Below are 19580 nucleotides of genomic sequence, written 5' to 3' on the forward strand. Positions count from 1 at the left end.
GCATGTCAGCAGGGGACTGTTCAAGCCGGTAGAGGCTCTGTAATGGTGTGGGGCGTGTGCAGTTGGAGTGATATGGGATCCCTGATACGTCTTGATACCATTCTGATACGTGACACGAACGTAAGCATCCTGCCTGATCACGAGCACCCATTCATGTCCATTGAGCAGTCCGACGGACTTGAGCAACTCCAGCCGGACAATGCGACACCCCACGGGTCCAGAATTGCTACAGAGTGACTCCAGAGACACTCTTCCTAGTTTAATCAGTTCAAATAGCCACCAGACTCTCGCCATGAACACTATTGAGCACATCTGGGATGCCTTGCGACGCGCTGTTCGGAAGAGATCTCCAGCCCCTCGTACTCTTACGGATTTATGGACAGCCATGCAGGGTTCATGGGGTCAGTTCCCTCCAGCATTACTTCAGACGAGTCCATTCACGTCGTGTTGCGACAGTTCTGCGTTTTCATGGGGGCTGTATACGACATTAGGCACGTGTACCAGCAGTGTGGAACTCATGGTAGGAATCACTAAGTCTATTCGCAGTAGCAAGCTGTGGCGATTACGTCAGAGTGAACCCAACCAGCTTGAAAATTGCATAAGGTATTGTGCTGCAGTTTCGTTTACGAGTAAAACCAACGTTGTTTACAGCAGTGCGAACTTTTATTAGTGACTAGCCATGAGTTCAGAGTCACGTCGTAATTATCTGCGTATTGTGGGATTTATTAGAGTAAGTTTTTAAATAAATACTAATGGATTGCTGCGCGATCGCTATACTAACCACAGCAAACAACTAAGTAAGTTAAGATTCGTCTATTTCCTAAACAAGATGAGACGAAACGAAAATGAATAAATGCTCGTCTTCGTGAAGATTTGTTTTGAGTTGAAAATGCTCGTATCTGCTCAATACATTTCACTGGTTCGAGTTATGAAAGGGATTTGAAAAGTAAACTCTTGAATACTGCTTCGAAACGTGAGATGAAGACTGTTGCTGCTCCAGTTCTAGATCTACCATCCTCTGGTCCTAATTTGGGACATAGTCAAGAGACTAGTAATGAGAGAAATATTCAGGCACAGAAACGCAGCTACCATAAAGAAGTAGAAGATACTTTGCAGGTAAATACACTCCTGGAAATTGAAATACGAACACCGTGAATTCATTGTCCCTGGAAGGGGAAACTTTATTGACACATTCCTGGGGTCAGATACATCACATGATCACACTGACAGAACCACAGGCACATAGACACAGGCAACAGAGCATGCACAATGTCGGCACTAGTACAGTGTATATCCACCTTTCGCAGCAATGCAGGCTGCTATTCTCCCATGGAGACGATCGTAGAGATGCTGGATGTAGTCCTGTGGAACGGCTTGCCATGCCATTTCCACCTGGCGCCTCAGTTGGACCAGCGTTCGTGCTGGACGTGCAGACCGCGTGAGACGACGCTTCATCCAGTCCCAAACATGCTCAATGGGGGACAGATCCGGAGATCTTGCTGGCCAGGGTAGTTGACTTACACCTTCTAGAGCACGTTGGGTGGCACGGGATACATGCGGACGTGCATTGTCCTGTTGGAACAGCAAGTTCCCTTGCCGGTCTAGGAATGGTAGAACGATGGGTTCGATGACGGTTTGGATGTACCGTGCACTATTCAGTGTCCCCTCGACGATCACCAGTGGTGTACGGCCAGTGTAGGAGATCGCTCCCCACACCATGATGCCGGGTGTTGGCCCTGTGTGCCTCGGTCGTATGCAGTCCTGATTGTGGCGCTCACCTGCACGGCGCCAAACACGCATACGACCATCATTGGCACCAAGGCAGAAGCGACTCTCATCGCTGAAGACGACACGTCTCCATTCGTCCCTCCATTCACGCCTGTCGCGACACCACTGGAGGCGGGCTGCACGATGTTGGGGCGTGAGCGGAAGACGGCCTAACGGTGTGCGGGACCGTAGCCCAGCTTCATGGAGACGGTTGCGAATGGTCCTCGCCGATACCCCAGGAGCAACAGTGTCCCTAATTTGCTGGGAAGTGGCGGTGCGGTCCCCTACGGCACTGCGTAGGATCCTACGGTCTCGGCGTGCATCCGTGCGTCGCTGCGGTCCGGTCCCAGGTCGACGGGCACGTGCACCTTCCGCCGACCACTGGCGACAACATCGATGTACTGTGGAGACCTCACGCCCCACGTGTTGAGCAATTCGGCGGTACGTCCACCCGGCCTCCCGCATGCCCACTATACGCCCTCGCTCAAAGTCCGTCAACTGCACATACGGTTCACGTCCACGCTGTCGCGGCATGGTACCAGTGTTAAAGACTGCGATGGAGCTCCGTATGCCACGGCAAACTGGCTGACACTGACGGCGGCGGTGCACAAATGCTGCGCAGCTAGCGCCATTCGACGGCCAACACCGCGGTTCCTGGTGTGTCCGCTGTGCCGTGCGTGTGATCATTGCTTGTACAGCCCTCTCGCAGTGTCCGGAGCAAGTATGGTGGGTCTGACACACCGGTGTCAATGTGTTCTTTTTTCCATTTCCCGGAGTGTATGTTATCAACTAATGAAGAAATTACTACTAGACAAAACATGAACCGTGAAAACAAACACTGCTGTAAATTCGACAATTAGTGCTTACTCCAACAATTAGATATTATGGAAAAATAAATAAAAAGACCTTAAGCAAAACAATGCAAATTTGCAGAATCGCCTCTCTCGGTATAGGACTGAGTTACATGAAATTAAAACATGTTGTAAAAGCTATAGAGGGCTCTTTTTGTGACTTTCAACAACAAGTGGTTGTGAAAGGACGGTGTACTAGCAGGTCATCTGAAGATATTGCAAAGGCGGAGACTTTCCGTTGCATATCTTATAATCTTATCTTTTGCCAGAGCCGTATTGAGATACCCTCTTCCTAGTGAAGTTACTACTAAAAAGAAGACAGGCAATTTAGCGTTTCAACAGCTTTTATTGATTTAAGCCTTAGTGTTATGAAAACTCGAAGATAGTAACAAAATTTGAAAATAAACGTAGTTCGTAGACTTTAAACCTACATCTCACCGACCACAAAAAATAGTCTAATATAAAGCCTAATAACAATAAAAGTAACAACAGTGCCTGGAAAATCTCTATCACATTCATACCAGCGTATGTGCCTATACACTGATCAGCCAGAACGTTATGACCACCGGCCTATTATCGATAGAAACTCGTCAAGGCGATGTCAGCGTCACCTGCCGAGGAATGACAGACACACGCACAGTGCTTGTAGTATCAGTAGGCGTGCTGTCCGTGAGTGGAATGGGGAAGGCGCGCGATCTATCTGAGTTTGACCGAGGGCGGATTTTTATGGTCCGGCACGAGATTTTCGGACGTCGTAGGCTGGGCATCCTGGCTAAACAGGACAGATGGCGTACTGTGACGGAACTTATATCAGAATGTAATGCTGGGCAGACTGCAAGTGTGTCTGAACATACAGTGCAACGAACTCTCCTAACGATGGGCCTCCACAGCCAGCGACCCATACATGTACCAATATTAACACCGCATCATCGGCACGTGACCATCGGCACTGGACGTTGGCACAGTGGCAGAGCGTTGCGTGGTCTGATGAATCTCGATACCTTGTTCATCATGCCGACGGGATGATGCGAATCCGTCGCCTTACAAGGGAACAACTCGTTCACACGGAGACAAGCTGTCGGGGGCTCCATTATGCTCTGGGGAGCATTCACGTGGGCACCCATGGGTCCAGTGGAGCACGTGCAAGACACCGTGACGGCCATGGAGTATCGCACACTGGTTGCAGACCACGTGCACACCTTTACGACGATCATGTTTCCCGACGGCAGTGGCATTTTTCAACAAAATTATGCGCCATGTGACAAGGCCAGGAGTGTGACGGTGTGGTTCGAGGAACACATTGACGAGTTCCAATTGATGTGTTGCTCCACTCCCTTCAACTCACCAGATCTGAACCCGATCGAAGACACCAGGGATGTGATTGAACATGGCGTCAGAGCTCATCGCCCTCAAAGAATTTACGGGAATTAAGTGACTTGTATGTGCAGATGTGTACCAAGGCCTCATTGCTAGTTAGTTAGTTAGTTCGATGCCACGACGCGTCGCCGCTGTTACCCGTGCCACAGGTAGACATACTGGTATTAGGTAGGTGGTCGTAACTTCTGACTGATCAGTGTAAGCCTCAATGCAGTGCGGCGGGCGGAGGGTTCACGGTGACTTCACAGCTCACGTCTCGCCTCCGCATGACCCGAACCATGTACTCTAGTATCCATGTTTGCGGCTGTGTCAGACAAATCCTGATGACTTTTATAGCCGTTTGGATCGAGCTCAGACATCTGCAACATTACCACATGATTCTCCAATTTATCAGTGGGCTGCGTCATTCAGTTTGGCATGCTGTGTGTGTAATGTGGCTTAGAGATTTCAGATAGTGCCAGGGTAGCAGACATGTAAAAACTAAAAGTAATTACATAACTCCAATTTTTAGAGGCGGTGATTACGACTTTACCAGTACCGTTTGTACCATACGAAAACTTTAATGGAAGCAAAATGGTATCTTACGCAGGGAGCTTCGGTTGCCCCTACAGACATTCTTTTACGCAACCCGCAATGATATTTTCGACCTTCAAAACCACCCATCAGATTTTCATGTTCTCTCGCTCGCTGTGTGCAAATTATTAGTCAGGACATTTTGCAGAAAATTTAATGTAGTTAAATTTCGAACTGGGATACTTTCTCGCTAGAAGCCGTACTTTTCCAGTTATTCAAGAAAAACGTACAAAAATGACCTTCATAGGCACCCGCACTCTCGTACTCAGTCTCCACAGGTCAGTTTTTCTAGTATGTTGTTCACGACACTGCCTCCTACCACTGCACAAAGATTTGCGGCTCCATGAATTATTGCCCATATTCGACCAGTCTTCACTGACTGGGCCTGTTTCGCCACCGACTTAGTCGAACACCTACAAATTGTAAAACTGACGTTTGTGTAAATTTTACCTAACAGTTTTGTGACTTTTAACAGCATAAAATAAACAATTATATCGTTGTATTCTTCAGGGCTGTGACTGTAAGGGTTAAATTTGGATCGAATTGCTAAAGTAATTACTTTTAGCGTAATATCGAAAAAAGTCGTTTTTCTTTCAATACTATCACAGAGACGTTTAAGTTCAAATGGTTCAAATGGCTCTGAGCACTATGGGACTCAACTGCTGTGGTTATCAGTCCCCTAGAACTTAGAACTACTTAAACCTAACTAACCTAAGGACATCACACACATCCATGCCCGAGGCAGGATTCGAACCTGCGACCGTAGCAGTCCCACGGTTCCGGACTGCGCGCCTAGAACCGCGAGACCACCGCGGCCGGCTCACGTTTAAGTTAATAATACCCACGAACAATCTACTAGGAATCCTTAGGGGGCATTTGAATAACCCTGTATGTTGCAGATTTGCCACCCTCACACTCACAGCGATATCAGCAGTAGATCGACCAGCGGAAGTACTCAGCATCACCACCGCATGTCACGTGTCACTGAGTGAGCTCATGTTGATCATCTCATGAGGATATCATTTTTATTGTTGACAGATCATGCTTTTGGAGGACAGGCAAATGGCGAAAAATGTTGGCAGGATTTTTTGACAAAATTTCTGAAGCTATGTCAGACAAAAAATGTCAAACCGTACGACGCGTTGCTAACTTCAAAACAGACATTAGCCCGTAGGGTCATTTTGTGATACAAAACTTGTCCTTCACATTCAATCCAGCGAGGCCTTCCTCTTACCTTTCATGACGAGCTAACTACATGGCACATCCAGGAAGACTGTGAAGTAGTGGGAAAGGTGGAACAACTTCCCGGTAGTGTAGTTAATGTCACGAGTTCTTCAATCAGGACACCCACCACTCATTCACCAGTGGAGGAAATGTATCGTTTCGTGTGGTGAATATGTAGAGCTAACTCCGAGACGGTACGATTTGGGCCTTTCTTCAGTCATGGTGATTACTTCTTACTGCTTATTCATTCACTTGAGCGTAATTCAGTAGTTCATATTCCATGTTTAGATGCTTCTTTTTTGCACATTTCTACACGTACAAATCACAGGTCGAGTCCGAGTTATATGAAACAGATTCTGTTATGGTCCTCCCAAATGCAAATACAGAGTAAGAGATTTTTTTAAGCTCCTCCAAAACACAAATGTAATGTCTCAATCACAGCGTCACATCGTTACGTCATGTGATCTCGTATATTTTTTTTGTGGTGTCACCGCCAGACACCACACTTGCTAGGTGGTAGCCTCTAAATCGGCCGCGGTCCATTAGTATACGTCGGACCCGCGTGTCGCCACTGTCAGTGATTGCAGACCGAGCGCCACCACACGGCAGGTCTAGAGACACTTCCTAGCACTCGCCCCAGTTGTACAGCCGAGTTTGCTAGCGAAGCTACACTGACCAATACGCTCTCATTTGCCGAGACGATAGTTAGCTTAGCCTTCAGCTACGTCATTTGCTACGACCTAGCAAGGCGCCATTACCAGTTTATATTCAGTGTAATAATGTCTAAACAAGAGCGATGTTCTCCAATTGTGGATTAAAGTTAAGTATTCCAAGAACTACGTTCTTTTCTTTATAGGATAATTACTTTACCTTGTTCCAGACCTCACGCCAATCTGCGTGAGCTTAACGCGTGCCTTTCGGCTACCTCCGAGTGGCTTGGCTGTCTTGCCACGCCACTACATTTTTATTATCAGATTGTGTGGCAATTTCTGAAGATTAGATATTTTTCTGTCTGTTACTTGAAACAAACTATTAGCCAGCAATCACACTTAGTTAATTATATCAATCACTATCTGAAGTAGATCACCTGATGCAGTGATTTTCCCACGCATTCGAGTGGCGTGTCGTTTACAGATAAGGCGCTTGAGGTGTCGCGAACCTTCGCAGTATATATAGTTCCGTCACCTCTCGCCACTCCACTGTCTCTGCAGCTCCTGGCCACAATGGAGCTCAGCGTGCTATTCCGCTTGGTCGCAGTTCTGCACCTCTCTCTGTTAACATTCTCAGTAACTGTAAGTTGGTTAGCGTGTCCTATTTATAATTGTTTTGTTTTCAGAACAGTACATGTTTGATGGGTAGACGTGTATAGCATATGACTCAACCAATAAAGTGAAATGGAGAAAATTTAATATTTATTAGTATTTAATTGAAACATTAGCGGAGTTCTCACTTTAACTTATTATTATAACTATAAATCGAACAGAAAAATACTCCAGATGGAGCACAAAAGAGGCGAATATGTTCTTTTCTGAAAAACTTTGACAGACAAGTTGGTAAGCAGCAGCCTCAATCCTCATTCCGACTTCCAATCCAAAGATTGTGACACGCGAACGTATTCTCTCTGTTTTAACACAAGACCTTTCACCCAGTCTCTCTTTGTGACTATGTCTCTATACTCAGCATCTCCATCTCATAGTCACTGTTTATATGCATCTCTCTCCCACTGTCTCCTTTTTATCTCCCGTTGATTTAATCTCCCACTGCCACTGTCTCTTCTCACTTACAATGTCTCCTTTTGTCTTTCTCTCCCCTCTGTCTGTCTCCACCATGCATCATCAGCTCAAAACTGCTAGAGGTTTCCAATTTATTTCCCCCCTCCCCCCTCATACTAGATCCAAACTGCGCCCTCCCCTACACTTTCGTGTTAAAGTTCACAGGCCTGAAAGAGTCCAAACCCCACAAGTCTATGAACGGTCTGCACTCATCTGTATTTTTCATTTAACTGCCTTCTCTCTATTTTGCTCCCACAGCCTCTATCTCCATCCACTCTCTTTCACTTTTACTTCCACTGTCTTTCACTGCCCGTCACTATCTCCTCTCTTTTTGGCTCCCACTTCTTCATCCATCTTTGTCCCGCTTCACTGTCTCCTCTCTCTTTCTCTCCCACTGTGACTATCTCCTCTTCGGTCATCACTGTCTCTCTCTTGCCCTCGTTCGGCACAAAAATTTTTGATGAGAAAGGCGGAGTGGAGACACAATCAGCTGGTTCCCCACTTTTCTGTCAGAGCCTTTTAAACAGGGACATATTCGCCTTTATTGTGCTCCGACAGCAGCATTTTTGCTGTGTATCCCTCCTTTTCCTTGTAATAGTAGAGTGTGGTGCTTATATAAAAGGACTTATATAGGTCAGTAAAATTTTGACAGCTTATTTCTATATTTCGACGAATTTATCTACTTTGACACATACAGGATGTTACAGAAAGGTACGGCCAAACTTTCAGGGAACATTCCTCATACACAAAGAAAAGATATTATGTGGACATGTGTCCGGGTACGCTTAATGTCCATGTTAGAGCTCATTTTAGTTTCGTCACTATGTACTGTACTTCCTCGATTCACCGCCAGTTGGCCCAATTGAAGGAAGGTAATGTTGACTTCGGTGCTTGTGTTGACATGCGACTCATTGCTCTACAGTACTAGCATCGAGCACATCATTAAGTAGCATCAAAAGGTTAGTGTTCATCACGAACGTGGTTTTGCAGTCAGTGCAATGTTTACAGATGCGGAGTTGGTAGATGCCCATTTGATGTTTGGATTAGCACGGGGCAATAGCCGTGTCGCGGTACGTTTGTATCGAGACAGATTTCCAGAACGAAGATGTCCCGACAGGAAGACGTTCGAAGCAATTGATCGGCGTCTTAGGGAGCACGGAACATTCCAGCCTATGACTCGCGACTGGGGAAGACCTAGAACGACGAGGACACCTGCAATGGACGAGGCAATTCTTCGTGCAGTTGACGATAACCCTAATGTCAGCGTCAGAGAAGTTGTTGCTGTACAAGGTAACGTTGACCACGTCACTGTATGAAGAGTGCTACGGGAGAACCAGTTGTTTCCGTACCATGTACACCGTGTGCAGGCACTATCAGCAGCTGATTGGCCTCCACGGGTACACTTCTGCGAATGGTTCATCCAACAATGTTTCAATCCTCATTTCAGTTCAAATGTTCTCTTTACGGATGAGGCTTCATTCCTACGTGATCAAATTGTAAATTTTCACAATCAACATGTGTGGGCTGACGAGAATCCGCACGCAATTGTGCAATCACGTCATCAACACAGATTTTCTGTGAACGTTTGGGCAGGCATTGTTGGTGATGTCTTGATTGGCCCCATGTTCTTCCACCTACGCTCAATGGAGCACGTTATCATGATTTCATACGGGATACTCTACCTGTGCTGCTAGAACATGTGCCTTTACAAGTACGACACAACATGTGGTTCGTGCACGATGGAGCTCCTGCACATTTCAGTCGAAGTGTTCGTACGCTTCTCAACAACAGATTCGGCGACCGATGGATTGGTAGAGGCGGACCAATTCCATGGCCTCCACGCTCTCCTGACCTCAACCCTCTTGACTTTCATTTATGGGGGCATTTGAAAGCTCTTGTCTACGCAACCCACGTACCAAATCTAGAGACTCTTCGTGCTCGTATTGTGGACGGCTGTGATACAATACGCCATTCTCCAGGGCTGCATCAGAGCATCAGGGATTCCATGTGACGAAGGGTGGATGCATGTATCCTCGCTAACGGAGGACATTTTGAACATTTCCTGTAACAAAGTGTTTGAAGTCACGCTGGTACGTTCTGTTGCTGTGTGTTTCCATTCCATGGTTAATGTGATTTGAAGAGAAGTAATAAAATGATCTCTAACATGGAAAGTAAGCGTTTCCGGACACATGTCCACATAACATATTTTCTTTCTTTGTGTGTGAGGAATGTTTCCTGAAAGTTTGGCCGTACCTTTTTGTAACACCCTGTATAAACAACAAATAAGTACTCGTGATATAAGGTTAACACAAAATCGTTTGCTTTAAATTATTTTATGGATACAGTGCTCATAGATCGTAATTCATGTAAACGCCCAACTTGTGATTTGTATCTTGCAAGACTAAAAATTTTGTTAGAATACTTCATTGGATTTGCGACCTTTCCAGTTTTAGATAGCTTTTAGCACTCATTTTAAGTTCTTTTCAGTCATGTTAAAACTCTTTTTAGCCCATTTTTTTGTCACTGCAGTACCACTTTGGACACATTTGTATTGCCTTGAAGTGGTCTTCGTAGAGACAGTGTGTCATTAAGTTTTATTGGTGAAAAAATGTTGACTAAAAACATAGCTTGGCCTCACAATTAATACTTTTGGTAGCTAAAAATCACGGTTCTTCGGATGTATCTTGATAACGGATAAAGATTATCGAAAATTGGAAAATGCGTTATCTAGGTAAATGTTTAATGAAGGTACAGTTAAAATTTGAGCCACTTACAATATTTACATATTTACGGCCCATGGTGCAAAAACAGCTAGAAATCGGTTTTTGCAGTTTTGTGCATACATATTATAACTTTGAACCTCTGGATTTCGGTAACGGATAATGGTAACGAAACAAGTTGCGAAGTTCCCCAAGAACATCATCTTAGGAACGCATGGTGAAAGCTTCGACAGTCTGCCACGAATAGAAATTATACACGTGGTGAACCCCACAATTGTACTTTTCATACCCAAAAACCATGGTCTTTCGTGGTTTGCTCAGAAATCGCCCACAGACAAATGTTGCTTTTATATGACACCTAAGGTCCAGTCTAGACCACACCTAATGCAAAATAACCAACAGATTTGCTCAGTTTGCCTGGGCTGCAAGAAGTCTGCAACGTTTAAGTTTCGACTCTGTACTGTAGGATGGTTACAGTATGGCCGCTTTTCTGATAGGTAGGGCAGGAGCTATCCAATACACTCCACCCCTTAACCTTGGGATCTATAAAATGCGAGACATGACCCCTTTAAGAATTGTACTTTCGCGTGCGACTTTTTGGGACGTACTAGTACCATGCACTGTTGTGCAGAGTCCTGTAACAATCAAAAGAAACGAACGGACTTGAAAAACATTTATACAGGCGAAAGCCAAAAGTTTGAATCTGAGTAAATTACTTGTTGTAAATTTTTTATAAGAGCTTTCTCTGGATGATTCAATACCAACTGATTGTATGTTGAAATGAACATTATTTAGATGACTACTATAATCTCATTTGTTGTGATCTTTCTTACTCGCAATACTACCTTACAACTTTCCTTAACGAGTGGTTCAAATGGCTCTGACCACTATGGGACTTACCGTCCGAGGTCATCAGTCCCCTAGAACTTAGAACTACTTAAACCTAACTAACCTAAGGACGTCACACACATCCATGCCCGAGGCAGGATTCGAACCTGCGACCATAGCGGTCGCGTGGTTCCAGGCTGAAGCGCCCAGAACCGCTCGACCACACTGGCCGGCCCTTAACGAGTGATTCAATATGATTGCAAAAGTGAAACACAGCAAGTAACATTGTCATTCTCAGATTGAGTATGTGTTCCATTCCTGAGCGACCACACGGAGAACCTCCCTTTGGTTTGTTTTTTCATATTTTTCTTCTAGTATTTTTAAAATGGACAGATGCATGACTTTGTATGTCAATAATAGTAATGGGGTCCCACAGTTGTTGTTAATTTCTGCTGCGTTTCCCGTCTTATTTAAAGTGCGGGCAAACACTAGCTCCCAATTATCGACGATCTGCCACGAACACAAATTACAGAAGTGGCAATCCCCATAGTTAGTACTTTTTGTACCCAAACATCATGAACAAATTGTGCTTTTATAAGCACCTGAGGTCCACATTAGACCACCAAACAATAAACCAATCAAAAAGGCTACGAGAGTACTTCTGCAGATAAGCAGTTGTTAGTATCCCACTTAGTTCCAGTGTGATGGACATAGATGAATTATAGGCAAAGTTTGACCGGCTTGCAAATCATGCTGTGCAGAAATATGTGCCGAGTAAGTGGGTTAGAGACGGAAAAGACTCATCGTGGTTTAATAATAAAATCCAGAAACTGCTGAGAAAGCAAAGGCTCTTGCACCGTAGATTTAAAAGACAACGCGCAAATGACGAAATGCTATCATTACTAGTGAATCGTGAGTCTGGGAAAAGATCTACACGTGAAGCATACAATTACCACCGTCATTCCTTAGTAAAAGATCATGCCCAGAATCTGGGAAAATTTTGATCTTAAGTAACATCATTTGCTGTTACGTAAAACCACTAAGCGGGTCTAAGGCTTCTATCCAGTCAGTTCTTGACCAGTCTGGTGTGGCAATAGAAGATAGCAAAAAGTAAACCGAACTTTTAATTTCGTGTTTAAGAAATAGTCCACGCAGGGCTATTGTCATCGTTTGTCCATCGCACAGACTCCCTTGTGGAGTGCATATTAATAGGCATCTCCGGTGCAGAGGAACAACGGAAAGCGTTGTAAACAAATGAGTCGCCTAGTCCGGATCGAATCCCTGTTCAGTTTTCGTTGGTTGGTTGGTTGATCTGAGGGAGGGAATCAGACAGCGAGGTCAATGGTCCCAACGGATTAGGGAGGGATGGGAAAGGAAGTCGGCCGTGCCCTTTGAAAGGAACCATCCCAGCATTTGCCTGAAGCGATTTAGGGAAATCACGTAAAAGCTCAATCAGTATGGCCGGACGCGGGTTTGAACCGTCGTCCTCCCGCATGTGAGTCCAGTGTGCTAACCACTGCGTTCTATTTCGGGTTTAGAAAGTGAATCGCTCGCCCTGCGCCAAGTCCCAAGCGATTGGTACAAAGCGCAGCTGACTTCTTTATGTAAGAAGGGTAAAAGAACGAACTCGCTCATTTACAGACCAATACCCCTAACATCGGTTTGCTGCCGAATTCTTGAACATATTCACAGTTCGAATATAACAAATTTCCTTGAGATGGAAAAGTTCCTGTCTACAAATCGCACGGTTTTTGGAAACACTGCTCGTGTGATACTCAGCTTGCCTTTTCTCACGTGATATACAGCGAACTTTAGATGAAGGGCAACAGGCAGATTCTTTATTCCTAGGTATCGGAAAAGCACCACTGCAGACAGTTAACAAATACACGAATACACGGAGTAGGCTTCCAGTTTTTTAAGTGGCTCGAGGATCTCTTAAGTAACAGAAAACAGTACGATGTCCTCGATGGCGAGTGTTCAGAGACAAGCACATCGTCATGTGTGCCCCAGAGAAGTGTGATAGGACAGCTGTCACTTTCCATGTATATAAACGATCCGGCGGACAGGGTGAGCAGCAGTCTGCAGCTATTTGCTGATGATACTGGGGTATGCGGGAAGGGGTCGTCGTTGAGTGAATTTAGGAGGATACAATATGACTTACACAAAATTTCTGGTTGGTGTGATAATTGGCAGCTAGCTTAAAATGTAGAAAAATGTAAGTTGATATACATGAGTAAGAAAAACAAATCCGCGATGTTCGAATACAGCATTAGTGGTGTACTGCTTGATAGGGTCACGTCGATTAAATATCTGGGTGTAACGTTGTAAAGCCATTTCAAATGAAACGAGCGTGTAACGATGTAGTACAGAAGGCGAGTGGTCTACTTCGGTTTATTGGGAGAACTTTAGGAAAGATTAGTTCACCTGTAAAGGAAACAGCATATAGAATGCTGGTTTGACCTGTTCTTGAATACTGCTCGAGTGTTTGGGATCCGTACCAGGTCATCGAAGCAAGTGAGAGGCAGGCTTCTAGATTTGTTACCAGTAGGTTCGAACAAAACCTAAGTATTACGGAGATGCTACGAGAACTAAAACGGGAGTCCCTGGAGGAGAGGGGACGTTCTTTCCGAGGAACACAGCTGAGAAAATTTAGGAAAACAGCATCTGAAGCTGACTTCCGAATGATTCTACTGCCGCCAGCCAACATTACGCGTTAGGACCACAATTCGAGAAATCAGGTCTCATACGGGGGCACATATATAGTCGTTTTTCTCTCGCTCTATTTGCACGTGGAACAGGAAAGAAATGGCTAGCAGTGGTACAAGATACCCTTCGCCAAGCTCCGTACGGTGGCCTGCGGAGTACGTATGTAGATGTAGATGTAGACATTATAGCTGTTGTCTTCCTTATATTGAATGTACTCAAGTCGTCTATTTTTTTCCTGGAATGTAATTCGATAGTTTTTTTGTTAGTGAATATGTAGCATTATTCTTTTTCGCTTTCTGAATGCTGTTAAATTAATGATATCATGGATCCGATAGTATGAGATTATTATTTACTGTTTAGGATGTGTACTAGGTATTAAGCTAAACTTTCATAGTTTACTATGTTTGCTTCTTATGCTTGTAATTATATTATTTTAATACTTACGTTTTCATCCTGTGGTCACAGGCCGAGGAGTATGTGACAGTGGACACACAGGAAGGCACTATCAGAGGGAGGCTGGCAGAGACGTACACGGGCAAACCCATGTTCAGGTTTGAAGGTATCCCGTATGCAGAACCGCCCAAATGGGATCTTCGTTTCCAGGTAAATGGTTCATACCAGTTATTTTCAGTCAAACTGTCGAGAACGAGCTATAGACACTTACGAATTTCAGAACAGGAAGAACTTGTTTACAGCAGTGGTGTCTCAGAAATCTTTGATTTCAAAAATGGTTCAAATGGCTCTGAGCACTATGGGACTTAACTGCTGTGCTCATCAGTCCCTTAGAACTTAGAACTTAAACCTAACTAACCCAAGGACATCACACACATCCATGCCCGAGGCAAGATTCGAACCTGCGACCGTAGCGGTCGCGCGGTTCCAGACTGTAGCGCCTAGAGCCGCTCGGCCACTCCGGCCGGCTCTTTGATTTCAAATCTCTGTCTCGCTCTTCGTATTATGTTTTCCATGGTTTCCCTAAATTCCTGAAAAAAAGAGATTGTTTTCTGGAACAGTCCACAGCCGATTTCATTCCCCAACGTCATGAAATTGAGCTACTGTAATTACAGTAATACAGAATAGAACTGGTAAATAAAAGCCTGATACGATGTATGTGACGCCCAAATGCAAGTAAAGATGGAAAGAAGGAAAAATGAAAACCAACTTTTATTGTAAATATATTAATTTGGCCACGAGTCGGCTTTCGGCTTCTTAGGCCGTCTTTGGGTGACACCTGAATGTCGCAAACACAGATAAAACGACGTGCGGATCACACTGATATTATTTACACAGAAAATGCATAAATGACGTGCCTACTGTTTACGTAGGAAAACGGTACATTTTTAACATGCAGAAACAGTGACAGCAAATAAAAGAGGAAAAACAGCTTTTGGTGTCGAGTACATGTAACAATTGACGAAAAATAAAGCCGAAGCTACAATTTTTCATCTAGCTTTTGTAACTAAAACTTAATTTAACAGAGGGAACAAGGAAATTGAGTTCTGTTTTTTGATACGACGTTGGCGTTCTGTGTTATTTGTTTGTTTGTTTCCCGTATTTCCACGAAGGTAATCTTTCTTACCTTCTACGTCGTATGAGTCGTCTTCGCTTAAAGATTGGTTAGCAAATAATGTGTTACAGCAAGTGAACGTGTGGTTTGGCGAGTTTATGATTCAGTAACAAACTGGCGAATAGAGCATTAAAGAGCTGCATTTTGCAAGGAATGGCTCCGAGAGTATCTGTCATTTTTACTGAAATTGTCTTAGATATAAGAAATTAATATGAAGGGTGACCGGTTCAACTACTGAACAGCCATCATCATGACTAAAGTACAGAAAATTAGAGGAAACATACTCATTAAGCTAGTTGCCGAGTAAAGTGTCACAGCAGTGGTCTCGAAATAAAAACTGCCTTCCGTGCTTCTGCAACACAACAGTGAAATAAATTCTTATCAGTTGAGGACGCAGAAGAACGATCGGCTTACATGTGCTAGAAGAAGTAGATAAAGATAAAATATAGGTCTGAAAATATAATGACAGTAGAACACATTATTTAAAAGTCAAATACAATTCATAAATTAAAAGCGAAAAGATTTTGTTGTTAGCAGGAGAATTTCAATAAAACATTTGTGAACAATAGATCACGGCTGCCATAAGCTCTGTCTAGTTCCATTAGTATCTATTATGTTATGACGTGCTGCACACTGAAATGGATGTATGTCTCGATAGGCATAAAGACCGTAGCATGGTGTGAGGTCACAATTAGATTGAGCAAATGGTGGCGTACTAACAGTGTCACAAACATATTCATCCACTTATCGAACGATGAACGGTTTTATACGTCCTCGAAGTTGTTTTCTTATGGCATTAACCATCATCGATGGAAATTGGCTGCTCAGAATATTTTTATCGCGGTAAGAAAAACAATAGCTGTAACATGATAAGATAAAGCTTCTTTAAGAAACACTGCATGAGATTACAGTGTGGACGCAATAACCTAGAAGTCTTTGCAACATACACTGCGAGTACCTTCAGTTTGAGACAAACCTTCAGTTTGAGAAAGAAACCAAAAAACATAATTCTAGCTTATTACATCAGCATTAACAGATATTGTTTAAGAATTTACAACAGTCAGCAGGTATTTTAACTCTACCCAATTTTAACTCAGTCAATGTGAAATGTCAGCTATCTTTATTGCATCAAAATATTCGAGGACTGAGAAATAAAATTAATGAATTAATTACCTGCATAGATGAATTAGAGTCTTCAAATCCAGCTGACATAATCTGACTCTCTGAACATCATGTGACCACTGGTATAGAACTTCTAAGTGTTACATGGTTTAGGTTAGCATCTCACCTTTGTAGATCAGAAATGGAGAAAGGAGGAGTTGCCACATTCATCAGGAACTGTCATAAATTTAAGAACATAGACATTCATAAATTTTGCCTAGAACAGCACATGGAAGTATGTGCAACAGAAGTAGAATTTCACAAAAAATCCTTCATAATATTAAGTGTATATCGAGCACCTGCAGGTAAATTTAATCTGTTCGTAAACCACCTTGAAGCTGTACTGGCCCATTTAACAATCAAAAACAAAGAAATAGTGGTTGCTGGTGATTTCAATGTAGATTTCCTTAAAGACTCTCCCAATAAGTACTTGAGTTAGTAACACTACCATTCAACTTCATTTCCACTGTAAAGTTCCCAATAGGGTAGCCAATTGCTCACACACAGCCATTGATAATATCTTTATAGAAAAGTCCAATGAACAAAATTATATTACAAAACGAATAGTCAATGGCCTCTCAGACCATGACATGCAGTTCCTTCTGTTAAATGTTAATACTGAACAGGATATAAAATCTGTTAAATCTGAGCTCAACAGGGTAATCAATAAGCCAAAAATTGATTATTTTAGGACACTCCTCAGAGACATTCACTGGACTGATGTTTACAGTGCTATGGCATGAATGAAAAATATAACACTTTTGCTAATAAAGTGCTTACCTTATTCGACCACTGTTTTCCCCCAAAACTTACCAAGGTTAGAGGATAGTCTACAAAGAAGCCATGGATTACTCAAGGAATAGGGGTATCTTGTAAAACAAAAAGAAAACTGTATCTGCCAATCCAAAACAGTTCCGATGTTGATGCTATAGCACATTACAAGAAATACTGCAAAATATTAAAGACTGTAATACGGCCATCAAAGCAAATATATTACAAGGGAAAGATAGTCATATCAGATAACAGAAAAAAGACTATATGGGATATAGTGAAGGAGGAGACTGGTAGAACCAGACATGAAGAGGAACAAGTAGCATTAAGAGTAAATGGTACATTGGTGACAGACGTGTATAGTGTTTCAGAGCTTTTTAACAAACATTTTATAACTGTTACTGACAAGATGGGGTTGTCAGGTTCTGTAGATGCTGCTATGGAATACCTCAGACCAGACATTTCAAGTAACTTCCATAATATGAATTTGACCCTCACTACCCCAGCAGAAATAATATACATCATAAAATCATTAAAATCAAAAACATCTAGTGGGTATGATGAAATATCAACAAAGTTAATTAAAGAATGTGATTCTGAGTTAAGTAACATATTAAGCTATCTGTGTAACCAGTCATTTATCAGTGGAATATTTCCTGAATGGTTGAAATATGAAGTTAAGCCACTGTTTAAGAAGGAAGATAAAGAAATAGCATCAAATTTCCGTCCAATTTCACTTTTGCCAGCATACTTAAAAATTTTAGAAAAAGTAATGTACAATCGGCTACATAACCATCTTATCTCAAATAACATACTGTCAAAGTCACAATTCGGATTTCTAAAGGGTTCTGATATTGAGAAGGCTATCTACACTTACAGTGAAAATGTGCTTAATTCATTAGACAAAAAATTGCAGGCAACTGGTATATTTTGTAATATGTCAAAGGCATTTGACTGTGTAAATCTCAATATCCTTTTACGTAAATTAGAATATTATAGTGTAACAGGAAATGCTGCAAAATGGTTCAGATCTTATATCTCTGGCAGGAAACAAAGGGTGTTATTAGGAAAGAGACATGTATCAACCTATCAGGCATCATCCAACTGGGAACTAATTACATGTGGGGTCCCACAAGGTTCCATTTTAGGGCCTTTACTTTTTTTTCTATGCTTATTTTCATTCCATAATGTCATATGGGATTACTTTTTTGGGGTAATTCATGAAGCCAAGCTAAAGTTTTCTGGGCACAAAAACGTGGGTAAGAGTTATATGTGGTGTGAACTCAAGAACATCTTGCAGAAGCCTGTTTAGGGAACTAGGGATACTAACTACTGCTTCCCAATATATTTATTCCTTAATGAAATTTGTCATTAAAAATATATCACTTTTTGAAACCAACAGCTCAATTCATGGAATCAATACTAGAAATAAAAATAATCTTCACAAGGATTTAAAGTCACTTAGTCTTGTACAAAAAGGTGTGCATTATTCAGGAACACACATTTCCAATAACTTGCCAGCAGCCATAAAAATTCAATTTAAGAGAAGCCTAAAGGATTTTTGGTGGCCAACTCCTTCTACTTCATTGATGAATTTCTCAGTAGAACCAACTGACTTTCATATATATATATATATATATATATATATATATATATATATATATATAGCACAATATAACTTCTGCACAATTTCAGTGCAGTAATGTATTCATTGTAAATAAGTGTGTGTGTGTGTGAGTACAATCTAACTTCTGCACCAGGTCAATGCAGTAATGTGTTCATTGTAAATAAGTATTTAGTAGTTGTATTACACGTTTATTACCTTATAAATAAATAAAAAACTTCTTTATTTTAAATTCAGTGCATTAGTATTTGTAAAATGATACTTTCATATAGCATTCATTTAAAAATTACGACCATGTCACTTGGGACCTGTGGAATGGTACATTAGCTTATTTGTTTGCGTTGTAAATATTTTTCATGTATTGTTGTTTTTCTGACATGTTCTACATCCTGGAGGACCTCCTCACTACGGATCAATTGGAATGAAAGTAAATCTAATCTAATCTAAAACCAAGTGTGACTTTTTCCATCTACACCGTTCCTCACCCCATAGCGGCCTGTATGTGGAGATGACCTCACCTTCCTCCATCCTCAACAGTCCTGCCTAGAAGTGACGCTATACGGTGGGAACACCATGTTCTGGGACGTCATTTAAAGAAATAAGGGCATGTGTTTATATGATGTATGAACAATTGTTCTC

At 42.5% G+C, this 19580-nt stretch overlaps 1 protein-coding gene across 1 annotated transcript in view; it reads left to right on the top strand.

Annotated features, from left to right (window-relative positions):
- The first annotated feature begins 6969 nt into the window (after window positions 1–6969).
- Window positions 6970–19580, top strand: part of LOC126239888 (esterase FE4-like) — a 72674-nt gene continuing 60063 nt past the window's right edge. Inside the window, exons 1-2 of the mRNA XM_049947893.1 lie at window positions 6970–7084; window positions 14284–14421. Coding sequence (XP_049803850.1) covers window positions 7016–7084; window positions 14284–14421 — 207 coding nt within the window. The 5' untranslated portion in view covers window positions 6970–7015. The remainder of the gene's footprint in view (window positions 7085–14283; window positions 14422–19580) is intronic.

This window comes from Schistocerca nitens, chromosome 1, assembly GCF_023898315.1.
Source record: "Schistocerca nitens isolate TAMUIC-IGC-003100 chromosome 1, iqSchNite1.1, whole genome shotgun sequence".
NCBI lineage: Eukaryota > Metazoa > Arthropoda > Insecta > Orthoptera > Acrididae > Schistocerca > Schistocerca nitens.